The sequence below is a fragment of the Chelonoidis abingdonii genome, chromosome 3, assembly GCF_003597395.2.
Source record: "Chelonoidis abingdonii isolate Lonesome George chromosome 3, CheloAbing_2.0, whole genome shotgun sequence".
NCBI classification, from domain to species: Eukaryota; Metazoa; Chordata; order Testudines; family Testudinidae; genus Chelonoidis; species Chelonoidis abingdonii.
Window position 1 is genome coordinate 330,061 of NC_133771.1, and position 21,539 is coordinate 351,599.

At 51.6% G+C, this 21,539-nt stretch overlaps 1 protein-coding gene across 1 annotated transcript in view; it reads right to left on the bottom strand.

The window, feature by feature from the left end:
- Positions 1–645: 645 nt before the first annotated feature.
- Positions 646–21,539, bottom strand: part of GCKR (glucokinase regulator) — a 35,537-nt gene continuing 14,643 nt past the window's right edge. The window contains exons 3-17 of the mRNA XM_032782675.1: positions 21,049–21,122; positions 18,555–18,621; positions 17,784–17,837; positions 16,688–16,782; positions 16,183–16,288; positions 12,206–12,324; positions 11,846–11,944; positions 10,830–10,927; positions 8,936–9,012; positions 7,911–8,007; positions 4,032–4,129; positions 3,015–3,098; positions 2,647–2,796; positions 1,302–1,436; positions 646–813 (exon numbers count right to left, since the gene is read on the bottom strand). Of these exons, the coding sequence (XP_032638566.1) occupies positions 646–813; positions 1,302–1,436; positions 2,647–2,796; positions 3,015–3,098; positions 4,032–4,129; positions 7,911–8,007; positions 8,936–9,012; positions 10,830–10,927; positions 11,846–11,944; positions 12,206–12,324; positions 16,183–16,288; positions 16,688–16,782; positions 17,784–17,837; positions 18,555–18,621; positions 21,049–21,122 (1,521 nt within the window). The remainder of the gene's footprint in view (positions 814–1,301; positions 1,437–2,646; positions 2,797–3,014; positions 3,099–4,031; positions 4,130–7,910; positions 8,008–8,935; positions 9,013–10,829; positions 10,928–11,845; positions 11,945–12,205; positions 12,325–16,182; positions 16,289–16,687; positions 16,783–17,783; positions 17,838–18,554; positions 18,622–21,048; positions 21,123–21,539) is intronic.

Below are 21,539 nucleotides of genomic sequence, written 5' to 3' on the forward strand. Positions count from 1 at the left end.
ACAAGCTGGGGAGCTGCCCATGAGCCCCATACAGCTGCTGAGCTGACAGCACAGACAGCTGGGCAAACACAGAACAGTTTATTTAAAAAAAAGATTAAACACACAGTGACAACATCCAGCCCCACCTGACCCCATCACACGTTTCGGGGATTACAGAACAACTTCCCTCAGTAGCTCACATCTGAGAGTGACTCTTCCTCCTTCCCAGAGCAGAGAGAACAGCTGACCTGCTCAAAGGATTACAGTGCACCCCACCCCGTGATTCCCCAGGGTAAGCTGATACCCCCCACACTGCCATCCACCAGAGATTAGCTCACCCAGCGCAATCCAGACCCCTAGGGAGCACATGGTTCTGCAAGGAAATTCAGGCTCCTAGACAACACAAAATTCCCACCTCCAGGTAATCTGTCCCCTCCCACCAAGAGCTAACAAGAGAGCCCACAGCACTCGGCTCCCCATCTAGGTGGGTGCTGCTCGTGTTCACCAGATCCCAGCTGCTGCTCTTGTTCAGGGACTTGGCAGCTCTCCCTAGCTGGAAGACAGTGCGGCTGCCTGGCTAGCATGCACTGCTGGATCCATACACAAGTTAATGATGCTGGGCCTCTCTCTCCCCACATAGTCCCCTTAGTAGATGGGTGCTGCCTCCTATGCGCTCCTGCCTGTGGAGTCTGATTTGTCTGCACCCCGTTTGCGCCCCGGAGCATTCAGTGAGGACTCGATGGCTGCTCGGATGGACGGGGAGGTGTCAAGCCGCAGCTGGGCCTCCTGTACTGAGCAGTTCCGCAGCAGGCACAGAAGGGCTGTGGGGACAACCTGGGAGACAAAAGGAGACAGCGTCAGAATCAGGCAGGGGGGCGCTCACACTGTCATTTCCCCAGCAGCTCAGCCAGTTGCACAGGCCCTGGTGTGCAAGTGCTAAGGGAAGCGCCACCTGCTGGGGATCTGGGGGCTTCAGCACCCCACTTGCATCTGGGGGTGGCCTTCCCATCTTCCAGGGGGAAACCTGTCTGCTGGTGCCTCTTGGGAACCTCACCCCCTCTGCGAGGAGAAGCTCCAGCACGGACAATGGTTTTTGGAAGGCGGCCCCCAATCTCTGCCCTACACCAACCACCTGAAATTCTGTCTCCTGCCTTCGAAAGCTGTTGCTGCGTGTCCCTGTGCAAGTGTCACAGGTGCCAGAGTTTGCATCAGGCCCATTGAGCAGCACATCTGAACAGAGTGGAGCCAGAGGGCTGGGGCCCCACCGTGTATGACACCATGAGGTGGGGTGCTGATGAGAGACAGGGCATGGGCCTTGTTACCTTGTTCTTCTCCATTGCTATTGCAATATGTTTGGAGAGCTCTGCATTGCGAATGTCATCTGAGAGCACCTCAGGGTCATATATGGTCTGCAGCAGGCCCTCCAGGCACCTGGCCTGGGAGTGCCCCGTGAACCGCTGTGGGGAGAGCATGCCAGTTAGAGCAGATTCCATTTCAGTGCAGCTCAGGGATGGTGCTGGAGTGGCTCTCACATGGCTTAGCAAGGGGCATTTGAAGGGCCCCGTGCACTGATCCTGAGCAGGCCAGGGAACCAGGGGGAGTGGGCGCGCACCAGTGTTGAGTAACATTGAGAAGGGGATGACGACAGCCAGAATGGCTGGAAAGCAGGGCTGGCTCCTGTCTGTCCCAAATCTACATGGCTTGGCTGGGGAATGGGCAAACTCAGAGTCGTGCATGACACCAGAGATGACAGCCCCAGCCAGGGTTGGGTGAATGGGGGTGTGTACGTGCACATGTGTGTGGACACGAGCTGGGCAGGGGCAGCACAGAAAAGGGCCCAGATTACAGGTAACCAGGCAAGAAAACCCCAACTAGACCCTATTATCCATCCACCCCCCCCCATCACACTAGCTGAAGTCCAGAAAGCTCAGAAGAATATTAGAGACAACCTGTGCAATGGATCTCTGCCCCTCCTGAATGGTACAAGAGCTACGCCCACTACTAACCAGAGTAGGCAGGGATAAGCACACTTACCAACCCCGAGAAATGCCAAAACTCAACCTTGAGACCTCTTCAACTTCCGTCCCATCTCCAACCTCCCATTCCCAGGCCCAGTAGTGACCACCAAGCTCCAGCAACATGCTGGCTGCCTCTCACAATCTGCCTCAGAGCAGGGCACAGCATGGAGACAGCTTGAGGGACATCAAGACATGCTCTGTCATGGCTCGGTACACATGCTCACCATGCTCATACTGCTGGGCCTGTCCCCCAGTGATCCCATATAAATTGTGGGCCACGAACTTCTGCTTTGTCCCATAGGTGGGTTAGCAGTTCACTGTGGTGCACGGTTTCATCTTGGTGATGAGATTCTCTCATGCTCAGGATTAGGCTCCCAGCCATGGTACAGAGGATGGGGGAGGTGGAGGACGGGAGGGTCGGCTACTGGGCTGTAGTGCTCTGCCTGGTCTTGAAGAGGTCCCACTGGGGGCAGTGCCAATGTCCAGAGAAGGGCCACACAAGGAATCTTCCCCCCTCGCCCCCCTTAGCTACTGATCTTGCTTTCTGCCTTTCCCACAACTGGGGCCTCCCCCTGCACTCTGAAGTAATAACTGGTAATGCTGCTACCTTCTTATTCCCTCAGTCGGCCATTGCCTTGGGCCTCAGTACCTGCAGGATGCACACCGCCCTCCAGAAGAGTTTGGAGTTGCTAATTCTCAGGTTCACCATGTAGTTGTGGAGAATTTTGCCCTTGAGGACATGGGCCCCGGTGCTGACTGTGTTGAGGATCCACTTGGTGCTGAGCTCCCTCTGGAACTTCTGTGCGAAATACAGAAAAACAGATCCCCGTGAACTGGTCAGCCACAAACTGCCAGCCAGAGGGAGCCACAGCCTTGCAGCAGCCAGGCCATCTGCCTGCAGGGGGGCCACGGCCCTGCAGCCACCCCTCATTTACCTCAGAAATCACAAACGTCCAGTCAGTTGGCACCCTGCTAGGAATCAACCTCAGGATCCAAAGCAGGTTTTTCATGCATTACCTGGATAAAATTCCCCTCATACTCCAGGAACAGGATGGGCCACATGATGCTCATGATGGAAGGAAACAGCTTCTTGAGGGACGCCTGGTGGGGATAAAGATACAAACAGAAACCTTGTTGTCACACAGACATGCCCAGGCATGCCCTGGCAGGGATACTGAGTCCCACTGTTTTCTCAGTATTATACCGAAGGGAGTTGCGTTTGGTCTGCTGAAAGCTAAGCTCTAGCTGACTGTCGTGGTTATTATGAGATGCTTGTATGGGAAACAATTTTAGAGTTAACTAACACAGGACATTGTGCTCTAAATCTGTTGGGAGTGAAAACTAGCACCTGAGGGAGGGCAGTCTGAGAGCTGACCGAGTCAACAGGAGAACCATGAACACTCAGACAGCCTGTGTTTGCTGTCTGGAGTAGATGCAGGCTGGAGATTTACAAAGCCAAACAAACTCAGAGTTCTAGGAAGAATGGGCCCCCTGGGGTAAGACTGTATAAGAGCAGATGATTGTCCCAAGTAGGTATAGGGTGACCAGACAGCAAGTGTGAAAAACTAGGAAAGGGGGTGGGGGTTATAGGAGCGCATATAAGAAAAAGCCCCCAAAATCGGGACTGTCCCTGTAAAATCGGGTAGTAGGTAACCATTAGGGAAGGCGACTGTGTCAGTGGGGACAAGCGCTGGACGAACTAACCACTGGGTGAGAAATACCTTATTAGACAGGAATGGAACTTGTTGCTAAGTATAGGCTGCAGAGTGCTTTTTTTGTTTTTCTTTGACCTTTAAGGTTTAGGGCTGGTTGGGGGCAGTGTGGCCTCGCTGCAACTTAGTACAGCTCCAGGGGCACCCAGTGCCACTGTGGGGCAAGATTCACTCCCTTCTGGAATTCCAGAATGAAGGCAACCCCAACCCTGCCCCCTCTAGGCAGGCACCAGGGTACAGTCTAATTACAGGAGCACAAGCTCAATTTCCCACAGGACCTTGCCCTCACCTGGGATAGACACAAAGAGCCTTCTCTACTCACCGGAAGGTACTGCCCAACAGTGGCATGAGAAAGTGCTTGGACATTTGATGTCTTCTCCTTCACCTGAACCACAAGCTTCTCCACCTCTGCGAGGTCATCTTAAAGCAAATGGGAGCATAAGACTGGGGTAACCAGGCTCTGGACAGTCATTCAGGAAGGTCCAGAGCTAGTCAGAGTCAAGGGCCCTTTGCATATCAGCCAGATCACCATACCAACATCCAAGAGACATGTACACACACACATACACACATACGTCTACCTTACTTCTATCTCATTCACTTTCTTTGCTACAACTCCAGGGTAAGAGGGTAACAGGTCCATAGACTACCTCCCAAGCCTTGCAGCTGCGGTAGGTCAGAGAACAGCTGCACCCCTCTTCCTGGTTTCTCTGTAGCTCAAAGGACCTGGTGTGATTGGCTCTGCAGCGACATTATCAGTTACATTAGAGAAGATGGGGATTAATCTGAGAATTGAAAGGTGGATAAGGAACTCGTTAAAAGGGAGACTACAATGGGTCATTCTGCAAGGTGAACTGTCAGGCTGGAAGGAGGTTAGTAGTGGAGTTCCTCAGGGACTGATTTTGGGACTAATCTTATTTAACATTTTTATTACTGACCTTAGCACAAAAAGTGGGAATGTGCTAATAAAATGTGTGGATAACACAAAGTTGGGAAGTATTGCCAATATGGAGGAGGACAGGATTATCATACAAGAAGATCGGGATGAGCTTGAAAACTGGAGTATTAGAAATGGGATGAAATTTAATTAAGTGCAAAGTCATGCATTTTGGGACTAACAGCAAGAATTTTTGCTGGGGACATATCAGTTGGAAGTGATGGAGTAGGAGAAAGACCTGGGTGTATTGGTTGATCATAGGATGCCTAAGAGCCGCTAATGTGATGCAGCCATGAAAAAGGCTAATGCAGTCTTAGAATGCATCAGGCAAGGTATTTCCAGTAGAGACAGGGAAGTGTTAGTACCATTCTACAAGGCACTGGTGAGACCTCGTCTGGAATACTGTGTGTAATTCTGGCCTCCCATGTTTAAGAAATATGAATTCAAACTGGAACAGGTGCAGAGAAGGGTGACTAGGCTGATCTGATGAATGGAAAACATACAGTAACTCCTCACTTAAAGTCATCCTGGTTAACGATGTTTCAAAGTTAAGTTGCTGATCAGTTAGGGAATATGCTCATTTAAAGTTGTGCAATGCTCCCTTATAACATTGTTTGGCAGCCACCTGCTTTGTCCACTGCTTGCAGGAATAACAGCCCGTTGCAGCTAGCTGGTGGGGGCTTGGAAACAGGGTGGACCGGCAGCCCCCACACCCCATCAGCTCCCTGCTTCCCTAAGTTCCCTGTGCAGCAGCCGCCCAGCAGGCTGCCAATTGCTGGCAGTTCAGTTGTCCCTCCCCCCGCTGCCATGTGCTGTTCCTGCCCTCTGCCTTGGAGCTGCTCCCAAGAGCCTCCTGCTTGCTGTGCAAGGGAGCGGGGAGGAGGGGGAATGTCAGGGTGTCTCCCTCCCCATTGCTCCTGCCCCACAATTACCCCTTCTCCATATAGAGCAGGGTAGGGACAGGACAGGGCTCAGGAGGAGAGAGCTTGCTGGCCGCAGCTGCTGTCTCAACATCCTGATCTTTTTAAAAGCAATGGAATCTCCTTTCTTAGAGGTTCTTAACGTCAGGCTTGATGAGGCCCTGGCTGGGATGATTTAGTTGGGGAGTGGTCCTACTTTAAGCTGGGGGTTGGACTAGATACCTCCTGAGGTCCCTTCCAACCCTGAGATTCTGTGATCTAGATTATATCTATCTATTATATATAGATATAAAAATAAAATATAGGTTTTTGTCTGGACAAAAAATTTCCCTGGAACCTAAACACCCCTGCACCCCTATTTACATTTATTCTTATGGGGAAATTGGATTCGCTTAACATTGTTTTGCTTAAAGTTACATTTTTCAGGAACATATCTACCTTAAGCAAGGAGTTAACTGTAGCTTATGAGAGGAGACTCAAAGAGCTTGGCTTGTTTAGCCTAACCAAAAGAAGGCTGAGGGGAGATATGATTGCTCTCTATAAATACATCAGAGGGATAAATACCAGAGCGGGAGAGGAGTTATATGAGTTAAGTGCCAATGTGGACACAAGAACAAATGGATATAAACTGGCCATCAACAAGTTTAGGCTTGAAACTAGACAAAGGTTTCCAAGCATCAGAGAAGTGAAGTTCTGGAACAGCCTTCCAAGGGGAGCGGTGGCGGCAAAAACCTAAGTGACTTCCAGACTGAGCTCCATACCTTTATGGAGGGGATGGTATGATGGGGCTGCCTATGATGGCATGGAGCCGATCTGCAAGTGCTAGCAGCAAATATCCCCAACGGCTGGTGATGGAACTCTAGATGGGGAGGGCTCTGAGTTACTACAGAGAATTCTCTCTTTCTCTCCCAGGAGTCTGGCTGGTGAGTCTTGCCCACATGCTCACGGTCTAACTGATCGCCATATTTGGTGTCAGGAAGGAATTTTCCCTCAGGTGAGACTGGCAGAGATCCTGGGGTTTTGGGGTTTTTTTTTGTTTTGTTTTGTTTTTTCTTTCCTCTGGGCATGGGTCACCTGTAGATTTAAATTATTGTAAACAGTGGATTCTCTGTAATTTGAAGTCTTTTAACTCATGATTTGAGGACTTTGGTAACTCAGCCAGAGGTTGTGGGTCTATTACAGGAGTGGGTGGGTGAGGTTCTGTGGCCTTCATTGTCCAGGAGGTCAGATGAGATTATCATGATGGTCCCTTCTGGCCTTAAAGTCTATGAGACATCAGTGCATTGACAGGAGACCAGCCAACTGGCCCTAGGCAAACCCCATACAAATTCCACAGTCCTAAGAAATGGATCTGGAGACAAAGGCCCAAAGCAAAAGATGAGTGTGACCCCGCCGCCAACAGTATCAATTCTTAACCACAGAGTTATCAATCTAGGCATCTACAGCCCATGACCACAGTGCACTGAGTTCACCCTCACAGCCAAGTGTGACAGAACGATTTGTATGGACATAAGGAACTGAGGCACAGAAAGGGAAGTGACTTGTCTAAGGTCACATGGAGCCTGTGGAAGAACTGGGAACTGAACCCAGATTTCCTGAGTCTTAGGCTAGTACCGTAACTACAGACCAAGCCTACCATGAGCCAGCACCACCAGGACTCAGACACTGCCCATGTGGACTGGACCAGGATCCATTTAGTCCAGTGTTCTATCTCCAACAGGGGCCAGCACCAGCTGCTTCAGGGGAAGGTGCAGTGACCATGTGGCCTGCCCCAGAGGAAGGTTCCCCTAGCCCCAGTAGTTAGGGGCTCATGCCCTGGAACCTGATGGTTCATGGCCAATCCCAAGCTGTGGTTTGGGTGTTACTATTTCCTCTGATGAGTCTGGATATTCTTCATGCTCATAGGAACATCTAACCCCTCTCTGAATCTTGCCAGACTCTTAGCCTGTTATGTCATGTGGCAGGGAGTTCCACAAGCCCCTTGTGGGAAAATATTTCCTTTGCTGCCTTTCAGGCTCAGTGAGCTTCCCCCTCATTCTTGTCTTATGAGACAGGGAGAACAGATACTCTTGATCACCTATCTCAAGACCCTGAATTGTTTTAGATACTTTTCATAATTTTTTATCATGTCCCCTCTTACCTGTCTTTTTCCAAAGTTACAAGAACTCCAATCTTTTCAACCGTTCAGCATATTAGGGAGAGGTGAGGCGGGATAAATCACAGCAAGATGCTGATGTGATCACTCAGCAAAGGGTAGTGCCCAGCAGGGGGAACAAAAGCTCCTTCCTTTTCTCCCCCCACAACTAGTGCTGACCCCTTCCCTCAGCTCCCAGCCACTCCTCACCATCCAGCGTGAAGAGGAAGAGAACAGTATCGAGCTCAGTCAGTGATGGGAGAATCGTCTTCACAAAGTCCTCCTGAGAGAAGGCGAACTGCGGGCCCTGCCAGAGAAAGCAAGCCTGTTTAACATGGTGCTAGGGTTCCCATTACACTCCCTGACACATGGGCCCCCCTGCCCATCCCTTCCATTCCCAACATCAGAACCCCCTCCTCCCTTCCCAAACATGGGAGACCCCATCCCCTTCACAACACTGGGACTTCCCTGGCTCTCTCCTGCCTGACTCCAGGTTCCCTCCATCTTCTTGACACCAAGGCCCCATGCCCCCGCTAATATCAGGGTCCCCCCTCCACACTCTGCCACTGGGACCTCCCACTTAACCTCTCTCAAACCAGGGCCCCCTGCATCCCTCACCAGCCAGGCTCCCCCATACACCCTGAGACCAGGCCCCTCATCCTCCCTGACGTCTGAGCTCCACCTCCAGTCCCTAACACTGGGGCCTCCTTCCCCACCATAGGGACTCCCCCTTTGCTCCCCAACTTAGCAGCACTCCTCCCTTCCCTGACACCAGGGAGCACAGGGGTATCAGTCCCCGTCTGCCCATCAGCCTGGGAGGCTCTGGGAACCAGAGGCATGGGCACACAGAATCACCACCCACTCAGCTTCCACCATGCCCCCACAGCATGCGCCCCAGGCCAGTACCCACTCCCCACCCAGCACCCATCCAAGACCATGAGGTTCATCACACTCATAAGCTAGCTCAGATCATACCCTGCCTGGCAGCCACCCCAGCCGAGTCCAGCCCTGGACTCATGGTCAGAACTACCCCCAGAATTTACTCCCCACCTAGGACCTACCCAAGGGCAGGGCTCAAAATCAGCTAGAACTCCCTGACCCTCCCAGCCCCCTCATACCAGGCCAAGCAGGATCTCATCTTCCGCAGAATCCGCTCCAACGAAGCCAGCACATACCTAGAGTAACCCTGACAGCCAGGGCCCTGCTCTTCGCCTGTACTCCAGCCCAGTTCCTACCTGTGCTATCAGATCTGTCTCCTTGTTGAACATCTCACTGTGATCCCCAATCAAGAAGCCTCGCACGTCATTATAGTCTGTGCAGGAAAATGACAGGAAAGCAAGTGAGTGAACCAGAGGCAGAAGGAATGGGGCTGTGAGCCAAGGGGTCTCTTTGCAGGATCCCAGAGGCTGGAGATCCAGCTTGGAGACCCCAGGATCCAGCTAAGAGACAAATTACCCTCTGACCCTGGGGACCCAGCTTGGGCACTCCTTGCTCTCCAGCCCCCAGGAAGCCTGCTCAGAGAACCCTTCCCCTCAATTCTTTGGGGATCCTGCTTGCAGACCCCTTGACCCTCTGCTCACAGGATTCAGCTCAGAGACTCTTGCATCCCACCTGCACGTATCCTGCTCAGAGAGACCCCTCCTCCCTCAGTATCTGCTCAGAGACCCCTTGGCACTCCAGTCCCCAGGGATCCAGAACAGAGACCCCGTGCCCCACAGACCCCAGGAATCCTGCTCAGAGGGCCTTTGGCAGGCAAGATGTTACCAAGCTGGATCCCCGAGGGCTGGGGGGTGGCGGTGGGGAAGGGGAGGCCTTGCGTGACTCAAATTTTGCATAAGTCGGAAACGTATCTCTGACCATTATATTTCTAGCTTACCGAACTTTTTCCATAAGTGTGGATTTGCATAAATCGGGTCTTGCATAACCCGCAGAGCATCTACCCTATTTGTGTGCATGTATCATTTTTGTATCTGAAGTTATGAATATTGACTATGTACTCGTATTTCAAATGTGTTTGCTCCCATAGTTTACATCCAGTCTAGTCAGCACATTGTGAATGGACTATTCAAGCTGATGGCCCATCAATGAACACTGGGCCATGGAAGAAGCTTATCTCCACTAATGGATTTTCCTGAGGACGTTCTGAGAATATGGCAATGGTTGCTACGACTCATCGAAGCGTGCAAGGGCATGTGACTAGATTATGTGGTACTGAACTCCATTTTGTGTGCCTGTACTTTTTCACAAACTGTGCTGAGGGCTTTACTTGGAACAGTGATTTTCCCTTCACATGGCAGAAGCTATAAAAGGCCCATTTTGCCTCTTTCCTGCTCTGATCTATGAACTATGAACTAATGGGAACATTCTAAGCAAGGGACTGAGGACCTTCCCATCATTTGGACGCAACCAGAGACTTAACAAGCCAGCAGTTTATTCCATCACTGCTTCAAGCCTGATCCAAGAACTTTGCCATCATTGTATGTATTTGATTCCTTTAACCAATTTTAACTCTCGCCTGTTTCTTTTTTCTTATAAATAACCCTTTAGATGTAAGATACTAAAGGATTGGCAATAGTGTGATTATTGGGTAAGATCAGAGTTATATATTGACCTGGGTTTGTGGCTGGTTGTTTGGGATCAGAAAAACCCTTTGGTTGATTAAACTGGTTTTAAATAACCACTCATCCTTAAGTCTAGTGTCTGGGTGTTGAAACAAGGACTGGGATACCTAAGGAGACTGCATTTCTGACTTCTACTTGGCCAGTGTGGTGAGACAGAAGCTTACTTGTATTACTGGATTAGTATATTTTATGGGAGAATTTTGGGGTGTGTCTGCCCTATTTCTCTCCAGTTTGTCCTGCATCTGCTAGTCTCACTTGTGACCCAGAGAGGCATGGTGACACTATATTATTATTTGCTTAGAGCAATAAACCTGACTGATACTGGTTATTTGGTCTTTTGAATATATTTTATAATGAACCAAAGGGTGGTCAAGCAATTGACTCTATGACATAGCAACAGCTTGGTGCAGGGGGAGCTCAGAGCAAGGAGCTTGGACACCTCTCCCACATCACAAGGACCCTTTGCCAGAGGCATCAGGGCTCTTTCCAACACAGCCAGTTCCCTTACCTGCTCCAAACGTTGGGATGCACTCAGCACCGTCCATGATGGCAATGATGCCCAGCGTGTGCCAGCCCACCATGTACACAGAGGCCTTCTTCTGCAAGCTGGGAAAGGACAGCACAGAAGGGTTACTCAGGGTGTTCAGAGGGTAGGGGCAGAGCACAAGACTGGGAGTTACTGGACATGCTCAGGGGAGAGCACAGCACGGGGGGTTTTGAGGGGTCAGGGAAAGCACAGCATAGGAGGTTACTGGTGTTGCTTGGGGGAGTAGGAGCAGAGCACAGCATAGGGGGGTTACTGGGTGTTAATTGGCTGTTTCCCCCCATAACGGGGTGCATTCACCCCTTGTGAGCATCCCCTTGGCCAAGTGTGTGTGCTGCTCTTTCAGATTGTCCCTGCTCTGGGATAGAACAGCGCCCCTGGGCTCTCTCCCTGGAGACAATGTCTTGGCTCTCTTGGGCTTCCTGGCTACAGCTCTCCAGCTGGGACACTATAATTCAGTTCCCCTTCTGGGCTACCTCACTGCTCTGGCCACTTCCCCACCAGTGGCTAATGGGGGGTTGGGGAGACTTAGGGACCCTGTAGAGAGCACCCATCTGCTGTGCCCAGGACTCCATCTTGCTCTCCCCAGCTTCTGGCAGCACTACCATGTCTGGGGGTCTGTAGCTCCACCCGCCAGCCACACACATTACACACTCCTACAGTTCCAGCAAGAAACTGAACTGCCTCGGGCCCTGAAGCTCTTCTTATACTAGGCTGCTGGCCCCGGATTGGCTGTGTCCCACACAGCCACTCTAGGTAGCTTGGAGGACCTCTCTACTGCCTTTTTTTGGGATGGGGTGTGCCAGGACCACAAGGCCTCCAGCAGGGGGCCTCAGAGGGTCTGATATACCCCATCACCCGCCCCCCCGCATTCACTGCTCACTGAGTAGTCCTGCACCCTACGTGTCTTTCCTCTCCCCCTTCCTTCTATCCCCAACCCCAACTTCTCCAGCAGAAATGGAGATGCCTGCCCACCTCACCTGGTGCCTGCTTGCTTCACCAAGGCAGCCATCTTTTTGCTCTGGGCATAGGTGACTTTGTGAGCACGTTCATATGTCCTCAGGATTTCCAGGAGGCACCTAGACATGGGAAGAACATGGAGAGGACTCGAGGGACCTGTGCATGCCAAGCTCCTGTCTGCCCTACTGACATTCACAGTCTGATCAGGAGCAGTCAAGCGTGGAGGTCCTTTCCCAGTGTCCCAGCATGACACCAATATTCCCAGCCAATCCCCAAGCTAGCAATAGGCCAGCTGTGTGCCCAGTCACATCAGGGGACTCCGGCACTGGGGGAGGTTGCCTGCCCAGTGTACCCTACTAGCTCTGTAACTGGAGACTTACTTCTCTGAGATGTCAGTGTCCTTGGAGATTGTCTTGTGTGCTGCAAGCAACAGGGTCTCTAGCAGGATCTTGGTGGCACTCCCGCCCTTCATCCGTGAGGAGCCACTGATGCCTTCAGGCTGAGGCAGTGGGAGAGAGGGAACTGAATGACCACTCCTCAAGCCCCCATCCTGAGTGTACCCCACACCCTGTGCACCCTATCCCAGGAGATGGAAGCCCATCTTCCAAGCAGCCCCATCCCGGGCAGGTACTCCACAGAATCATATAAATGTATGGCTGGAAATGATCTGAGTGGTCATCAAGTCAAGACTCCCGCTCTCAGGCAGGACCAAGAATACCATCTAGACCATCCCTGACAGGCATTTGTCCAACCTGTTCTGAAAAACTTCCAGTGATGGAGATTCCATAACTGCTCCTGGAAACATCTTCCAGAACGCAACTATCCTTATAGTTAGAAAGCTTTTTCTAAGACCTAACCTAAATCTTCCTTGCTGCAGAGAAGCCAATTACTTCTTGTCCTGTCCTCAATGCATGTGGAGAACAGTGGATCACCATCCTCTTTATAATAGCCCGCAACATATCTGAAGACTGTAATCAGTTCCCCCTCAGTCGTCTTTTCTCAAGACTAAACTTGTGCAGTTTTGTAACCTTTCCTCATATGTCAGATTTTCTAAACCTTTTATTATTTCTGTCGCTCTCCATTGGACTCTCTCCAATTTATCCACATCTTTCACAAGGAGTGGTGCCTAGAACTGGATACAGTGCTCCAGCTGTGACCTCAACAGTACCGGGTAGAGCAGGACAATTACCTCCAGAGTCTGACATGTGACACTTCTGTTAATATACCCCAGAATTATATTAGCCTTTTTTGCAAATGCATCACATTGTTGACTCGTATTCAATTTGTGATCCACTATAATCCCCTGATCCTTTTCAGCAGTACTGCCACCTAGCCAGTTATACCCCATATTATAGTTGTGCATTTGATTTTTTCTTCCTCACTGTAGTACTTTACATTTGTCTTTAGTGACTTTAATCTTGTTGATTTCAAACCAATTGTCTAATTTGTCAAAATCGTTTTGAATTCTAATCCTGTCCTCCTAAATGCTCATAACCCTTTCCAGATTGGTGTCATCTGCAAATTTACAAGCATACTGTCCACTCCATTATCCAAGTCATTAATGAACATATTGAATAGTACTGGACCCAGGCCTGACCCCTGCGAAATCCCACTAGCTATGCCCATCCCGTTGGACAACCAGCCATTGATAACTACTCTTTGTGTATGATCTTTCAACTAGATTTGCACCCACCTAGTAATTTCATCTAGACCACATAACCCTAGTTTGCTTATGAGACTGTCATGGGGGACTATGTCAAAGCCTTACTAAAATCAAGATATATATCTGTTGCTTTGCCCCATCTACCAGGCCAGTAACCCTATCAAAAAAGAAATTAGGTTGGTTTGGCATGAGTTGTTCTTGACAAAGCCATGCTGGCTATTCCTTATAATCCTATTATCTTCCAGGTGCTTACAACTGATTGTTTAATAATCTGTTCCAGCATCCTTCCAGGTATTGAAGTTAGACTGGCTGATCTATAATTCCCGGAATCCTCTTTTTCCCTCCTTTTAAAGATTGGTATTAGGTTTGCCCCACCCCAGTCCTCTGAGACCTCACCCATCCTCCACGAGTTCTCAACAATATTGTGTTCAGTCTTGCATTAAAGGCCTCAGCCTTCTTGATGTCATCAGTCATTAGCTCTCCTTTCCTGCTAAGCAGAGGACCTACTTTTCCTTCATCTTTCTCTTGTTCCTAATGTATTTAAAGAACTTCTTCTTATTGCCTTTATGTCCCTTGCTACGTATAACTCATTTTGTGCCTTAGCCTTTCTGCTTTTGTCCCTACATGCCCAGGCCATTCTTTGTACTCCTCCTTAACAATCTGACCTTTTATGTAGAATTCTTTTTTCATTTTCAAGTCATTGAAGAGCTCCTGATGAAGCCAGACTGACCTCTTACTATTCATCCTATCTTTCCTTCACTCTGAGAAGTTTGCAATTGTGCCTTTAATATTGTATAAGAACATAAGAACATAAGAATGGCTATACTGGGTCAGACCAAAGGTCCATCCAGCCCAGTATCCTGTCTACCGACAGTGGCCAATGCTTTTTTCCCAGAGGGTGTTAACCTAACAGGTAATGATCAAGTGATCTCTCTCTTGCCATCCATCTCCACCCTCTGACAAACAGAGGCTAGGGACACCATTCCTTACCTATCCTGGCTAATAGCCATTAATGGACTTAACCTCCGTGAATTTATCCAGTTTTCTTTTAAATCCTGTTATAGTCCTAGCCTTCACAACCTCCTCAGGCAAGGAGTTCCACAAGTTGACTGTGTGCTGCGTGAAGAAGAACTTCCTTTTATTTATTTTAAACCTGCTGCCTATTCATTTCATTTGGTGGCCCCCAGTTCTTTTATTATGTGAATAAGTAAATAACTTTTCCTTATTCACTTTCTCCACATCACGCATGATTTTATATACCTCTATCATATCCCCCCTTAGTCTCCTCTTTTCCAAGTTTCTCCTGGACAAACTGCCAGTTCTCCTCAACTCCTTTATCCCTTAGATTTTCTTCCCATGGGACTTTACCTAGCAGTTATCTAAAGTTCTTAAAATCTGCTTTTTTGAAATCCATTGTCCTATTCTGCTGTTCTCACTCCTTGCTTTCCTTAGAACATATTGGTACACTGAACCGAGGTCAGAAACGGCAGAGCTTCAGTCTCTCACTCCAGCTTGTCCAACTGGGGAGATCAGCCCAGAGCCGGGGCTCCTGGGACACGGCACATTCTGCACGCAGATCACAGTTATCCCTGCCAGCAGCACTTCCAGTGGAGTTGGAACAAGTACCTGTGACCAGAGTGCTGGGAGCTTGCACCTACTGGGAATCCAGACCTCAGTCAGCTCACCTGCAAAAGGCTGCTGGGGAGGTGTAAGCTAATGGCTGGGAGGCTGGATGAGCCAATTAGTCCATCAGCTGAGGGGTATAAAAGGGACAGGAAGGAAGTACTGGGGAAGAGAGGGAGAGGAGCTGGGCTAGCTTGTCCCAGTCTGTTCACAGACCTCTGTTCCTCTCCAGCCCTGAGGGAAAGGGCTAACAGGTGAGAAGCCCTGTCTAGAATATTGCTGCCTGGGACTGTATTGGGGTTGGTGGCGGGAATGTAAATAAACCACACAGGTTGCCACTCAACTGAGAGAGTCCGAGAGGTTTCTGGGGCATCTGAGGACAGGGATAGGGAGGGCCAAATCCCTTCAGCTCCTACTGTGACTGCAACACACAGCTCTAGCTCCCATCCCCATCCTGCCTGCTGCACAGACACAGATCACTAGAGCAATGCTGAAAGGCTGAAGGCAGAGCTGTCTCCCAGCGCCAGCAGTGCTCCCATTGGCCTGGCTCACCCGCCTCCCTGCCCTGGCCTGCTGTTCCTGTTGTCACCTGGGAAGCTCCTGTGCAGGGATCCCAAAGCACCTTTTGTGCATGGGAGGGGTAACAAATAAATGCTGGAGGTCTGTAGAGCCCCACTAGCGGGGGAGCTCCCACCCTGCCTGAGTTCTGGTCCTGCACTATTGACATGCCAGTGGAGTGAGGTGTAACCCCAGTCCTGGAGCCTGTTCAGAAGCAGCACTCACACGTATCAGATCCAGATCCCTGCAGGTCGGCTCCGAGTGGGAGCTGGGCTGCTCTGATCGCAGCGGCCTGGGCCCTCTACCCAGGGATCTGCAGAGCTCTTTTGCAGTCCCACTTCCTTTCTCCCCAGTCTTCTGTAACTGATCCTGCTGGCTTGCAGGCCCTGTCTCACCAGAACTCCTTGCTGAACATTAGGGACAGCCCTTCACTGAGGAGAAGCCCAGCCCGAAGAGGATTTCCAGGCACCACTCTGGAAAGGATACAAAACCCAGGTGGAACCTATCACCTACCCCCACAGCAGGATTAAGGATAAAGGCTTTGTGTGACTCCTGCAGCTTCTGCATCCGCTCAGCCACCTGGCGGAAGGTAGAGTGCCAGCCCTCGATCTTATCATTCCTGTAAGAGAGACCCACTGCAATCAGGCTTGGGACAGGGACCTCACCCTGCCTCAGATACTAACATCCTCGTGAGAGGGCCCGGCCCTCAGCCCTGCCCAGGGCTTTCACAGACAACCCCAGCCCTGACATCCTGTGAGAGGGCCTGGCCCTCAGCCCTGCCAGGGGCTTCACACCCTGCTCCGGGGGACCCCATAGCTTTTCAGGGAACTGGGTGAGGCAACGTGGGAAGCTGACTGGCACGTCCCACCTCAGCATGATCTGGTTCTCATTGGAAATGGACTCGGATCCAGCTCTGGGCTTGAGATGCCAGCATCAGGGCCTGTGTAGTCCCTTGTCTAGGGCAGGGGGAGCAACTGAGCCCACGGTGCCCCTTCCCTGCTCCCATGCTGGCTGTTACCTGGCCATGCTGACAGGGTTAAATCCCACCAGCACTGGCAGGAAGATGTCCAGGTTATTCATGCAAAAGTCCAGCTGTCCAGCCACAAAAGGCGCCTGCAGCAAATAGAGTCAGTGAGACACCAACCTATTCTCTCTAGGCTGAGCACAGATCAGAATCCGCCCTGCCTGCTGCCATAAAGGGGACCAGGGCAAACCAAGACAAGTTGCAATCCCCACTCTATCTGTCCCCCATGCTGAGCACCCAGTAAGCCACCCCACCATGGCAGGCACCAGATCCAGCATTACGAACAGTGGGGCCCAATTCGAATACCTGGCGGCGATCTGGGGCTTCGGCAGCACTTCGGCGGTGGGGAGTCTGTTCCGAGTATTCCACAGCACTGAAGGACCCCCAACCGCCGAAATGCCACCCAAGACCCAGAGCGAACCCCTCCCACCGCCAGGTGAACAAAAAAAATTTGAAAAATTAAAAAGACACCTAAGGCACAGGGCCCGATTCCAGGGAATCGGGGGAATCAGCCTAAAGCCGGCCCTGGCAGGCACCCTCTCGGCTCCCCTCCCAAACCTTGACTATGGCAGGTACCCACTTCGTCGCCCCCTTCTGTGATCATCCACTCTGTACCCCCCACCTCGACTGTACCAGACACCCGGTCTGCACCCCCCATCCCAACTGTACCAGGCACCCATTCTGTACCCACATCCCATCCATGGCAGACACCCACCCTGCACCCCCTACCCTGACTGTACCAGACACCCATTCTGCACCCATACCCCAACCATGGCAGGCACTCACTCTGTACCCCCCACTCCGACTGTACCAGGCACCCACTGCACCTCCCCACCCCAATTATACCACGCACCTACTCTGCACCCCCTAACCCTGACTGTACCAGACACCCATTCTGCACCCATACCAAATCCATGGCAGGCACTCACTCTGTACCCCCCACTCCGACTGTACCAGGCACCCACTGCACCTCCCCACCCCAATTATACCACGCACCCACTCTGCACCCCCTAACCCTGACTGTACCAGACACCCATTCTGCACCCACTCTGCTCCCAGAAAATTTGCAATAATCCCATTGGATACTTACAGAAAAACCACATGAAATTCCAATGAAAACTACTTTTTTCTTCCCCTCACAGACCTGGGGGGGAAATGGGAGAACTCAGTACAGTGTGGGTGAGAGGAGGGGCTGTCCTGGCATTGTGATGAGTGAGCAAGGGGACCTTGTACTTTGCTGCCCCCTCCTCTCCCTGCCTGAGCAGCAGGAAAGAGGAAGACCCTGCCCAGACAGAGATGAGAGAGAGGAAGTCAGATGCTCTGGCCCTTCCTCCACCATGCCCTGCCTTGCTGCCCCCTTGAATGCCTTTGGGGAGCAGTGGCCACTGCCTGATTTTCACCCTGTGACCTTTACTCCCATCCCTCTTTTTTTTGGTTTGTTGTCCCCAGTGTTCAGCTGTGGCCCCAGTTCCCTGGCTCCTCCCAACAGCCAGGGCCAGTGCAACCCATTAGGTGACCTAGGCGGTTGCCTAGGGCACTAACATTTGGGGGGCGGCGACCGTGGCGGACGGATCTTTGGCCACCCCGGTCATCGGCGGTATTTCGGGGGCAGCACCTTCCACCGCCTAGGGTGCCAAAAAAGCTGGCGGCGCTCCTGCCAATGGCTAAGGGGGAGGGCCTCAGCTATGGGTGGAGCTTAGGCCTGCTGTCTCCTAGAAATTCACAATATGCCCTTCCCTGGCCATCCTCTTCCTGCCTTCCCAGAGAGACTTGGTGCATGAAACCCCCAAGACTGGGTCCTCTGGGTCATGACTGAAGTTTTGTTTCAGTTTCTGTCTCCGTCCCCATCTCCAGACCTCACCTTCCTCAGCTCCTCGATCCCCAGCAGGGCGCTGTCCTCCAGTCCCTCCTGGGACATCACTAGGGATCTGCATGAGGAAACAACCTTGTTCAGTTACTCACAGATACAACCAACCAATTCACTCACCCTACCCCCGAAACGCACACACTCAGATCACAGGAGCCTGCAGGCCCCATGCTCCCTTCTCAGGGAAGTGTCCCCCATGCACTCAGGATGCAGGACACGTCGACTCCACAGCCCTCTGAACTGCAGCTGGCAGGACACAGGAAACTTGAGCAGCCTGTGACCCCACCGGGAGCATGCGCTACTCCACCAAGCAAATGGGCCCCGTCACTCTAGCCCAAGTGGCCTGGACTGCCCCTGGTGCAGGGCAGCACACGTGTTGCAGCTGGTTAATCTGGAGACCACAAGCACCAGGCTCACTGGAGCCACATCCCGCACCTGGGAGAAACGGACAGTGAGCTGGTGCTTGTGGCCTCCGGTTAACCAGCTGCAACATAGGGGAAAAAAGGATTCCTGGCTCCCTTTGCCACCTGAAGCTAAAAGCCCCTCTTCACTGAGTCTCAGAATGGGAGCAAGACCTCCCCCTGTGCATCCACATCAGCTCAGTCCTATCTGCGTGAGCTCCACTGGCTTGGTTGGATAGATTCATAGAGGTTAATGTCAAAAGGGACCAGTGTCATTAGCTCACGTAGTCTGATGTCCTGTAGAACACAGCTAATGTGTTAATAACTCCACCCCGCTACCCTTGGACTGAGCCCAGTAATTTGCGGAATCCATCATTTCTACTGGTAGTTTGTTAGAATAGTTAATCACGTGTGCCTTATTTCTAATAGGAATTTGTCTGGCTTTATCTTCCAGCCACTGGTTTTTGTTCTGCTTTTCTCCACTAAATTGAAGAGCTCTTTAGCACACACTGATCTTTTTGACCAACTAAACCAGGGGTGGGCAAACTTTTTGGCCCGAGGGCCACATCGGGGAACAGGAATTGTATGGCGGGTCATGAATGCTCACAAAATTGAGGTTGAGGTGCGGGAGGGGGTGTGGGCTCTGGCGTGGGGCTGGGGATGATGAGTTTGAGGTGTAGGAGGGTGCGCTGGCCTGAGACCAAGGGGTTTGGAGGGTGGGAGGGGGATCAGGGCTGGGGCAGGGGGTTGGGGGGAGGCTCAGGGGGTGTAGGCACTGTGCAGCGCTTACCTCAAGCGGCTCCTGGAAGCTGTGGCATGTCCCTTCTCCGGCGCCTACACAGCGGTGCGGCCAGGAGGCTCTATACACTGCCCCATCCTCAGGCACCACCCCTGCAGCTCCCATTGGAGCATGTAGAAGCTGGAGCAGGGCCATGCGGCTGCTTCCAGAAGCCATATGGTGCAGCCTCGACCCTGCACCCCAGCTGGAGCAGGGCCAAGTCACATGGTGTGGCCCCCAACCCAGCACCCAGGCCTGAGCAGGGCCCAGACACTGGTGTGGCCCCCGACCCAGCACCCCGGCTGGAGTGCTGGAGCAGGGCCAAGCCGTGTGGTCCGGCCCACAACTCTGTGCCCTGGACGGAGTGCTGGAGCGGAGCTGAGCTGCATGGTGCGGCTCGCGGGCCACCTTAAAATGGCTCACAGGGCAGATCCAGCCCATGAGCCGTAGTTTGCCCACCTCCAAACTAAACTGAGTGAGCTCCGTAAGTCTCTCACTGCAAGTCAATTTTTCCAACCCTTGAATCATTTTTGTGACTCTTCTCTGCAGCCTCTAAAATTTTCCAACATCCTTTTAAACTGTGGGTACCAAAACTGGATACAGTATTCCAATTTCAGTCTCACTAATGCCATATACAGAGCTGAAACCATCTCCCTGCTCCTACTCACTACTCCCCTGCTTATACATCAAATAACTGCATTCACCCTTTCGGCCAGACCATCACACCCATCTTCAGCTCCTTGTCCAGTGGGACCCCATAAACTTTGCAGAGTCACTGCTTTCCAGGATGCAGTCCCCATTCCATAGTCATGGTCTGCAGTCCTCGTTTCTAGCTGTAGGCATTTGGCAATATTAAACCACATTTTGTTTCAATCGACCAGCTTACCAATTGATCCACCTCACTCTGCATGATGCCCTGTCCTCTTCATTGTTTACTTTGACAATCTGTGAGTCATCCATGAGTTTATACTTAATACCAGATAATTGATTAAGGTGTTGAATAGCATCAGGCCTATTCAGTGAATTCCAGTAGAAACACCCCCATTTGATTATCATTCCCTATTGACAACTACTAACCAGAGACCCAAGTGCGCTCAACCCCACACATACAGTACTGGTCTATAAACTGTGCACTGGAGCACTCTGCCATCCCTTCCTTGGCCAGGCAATGTGGGAGGCAAGACGCTACCCACTAGGGTCTCAGATGGGACAAATCTCGGCCTCTGGCTGGCATATTGTGAATTTGCCAGAAGCAAAGGCCATTATCCACTCAGCTGGGCTGGGTGCAAACACATGCTCTCCCCCTTACCTGTCTCCCCCAGCAATGATGTATGTGTAACGGGGCAGCTGACCTAGACCCTTCAGCAGCTTGTTAAAGGAAACCTGGAAGGAGAGAGAGGAGAGAGGCACTAACAGGCAGGCCGTGCACCCCAGCAACCTGTCTATCAATTAACCATCCTAGGAACCACCCAGTCCACGCAGACCATGGAGCTACAACATACTGTGAAGAGAAGACAAAGCCAGAGGCAGCAGCAGACCCTTTTCTCCCCGTGACATGCACAATAGGAGGCCCCCAAAGCCAGCACCGCTGCATCTGCCCTACAGAGCCCACCTGTAACAGGAAACTATGGTGTCTCGCCCCGAGGTTTCCAGTCCAGGCATGAGCTCTAGTGCCCAGTTCTTTCTGCCAAGGGCTTGGGGCTGGTCCCATAACACAAGCAGAAACAGGGATTATAAGTGGGAAACGGAACCCAAGAGGAGCACCTGGCACCCACCCACCCCACCCCACCCACCCCCTTT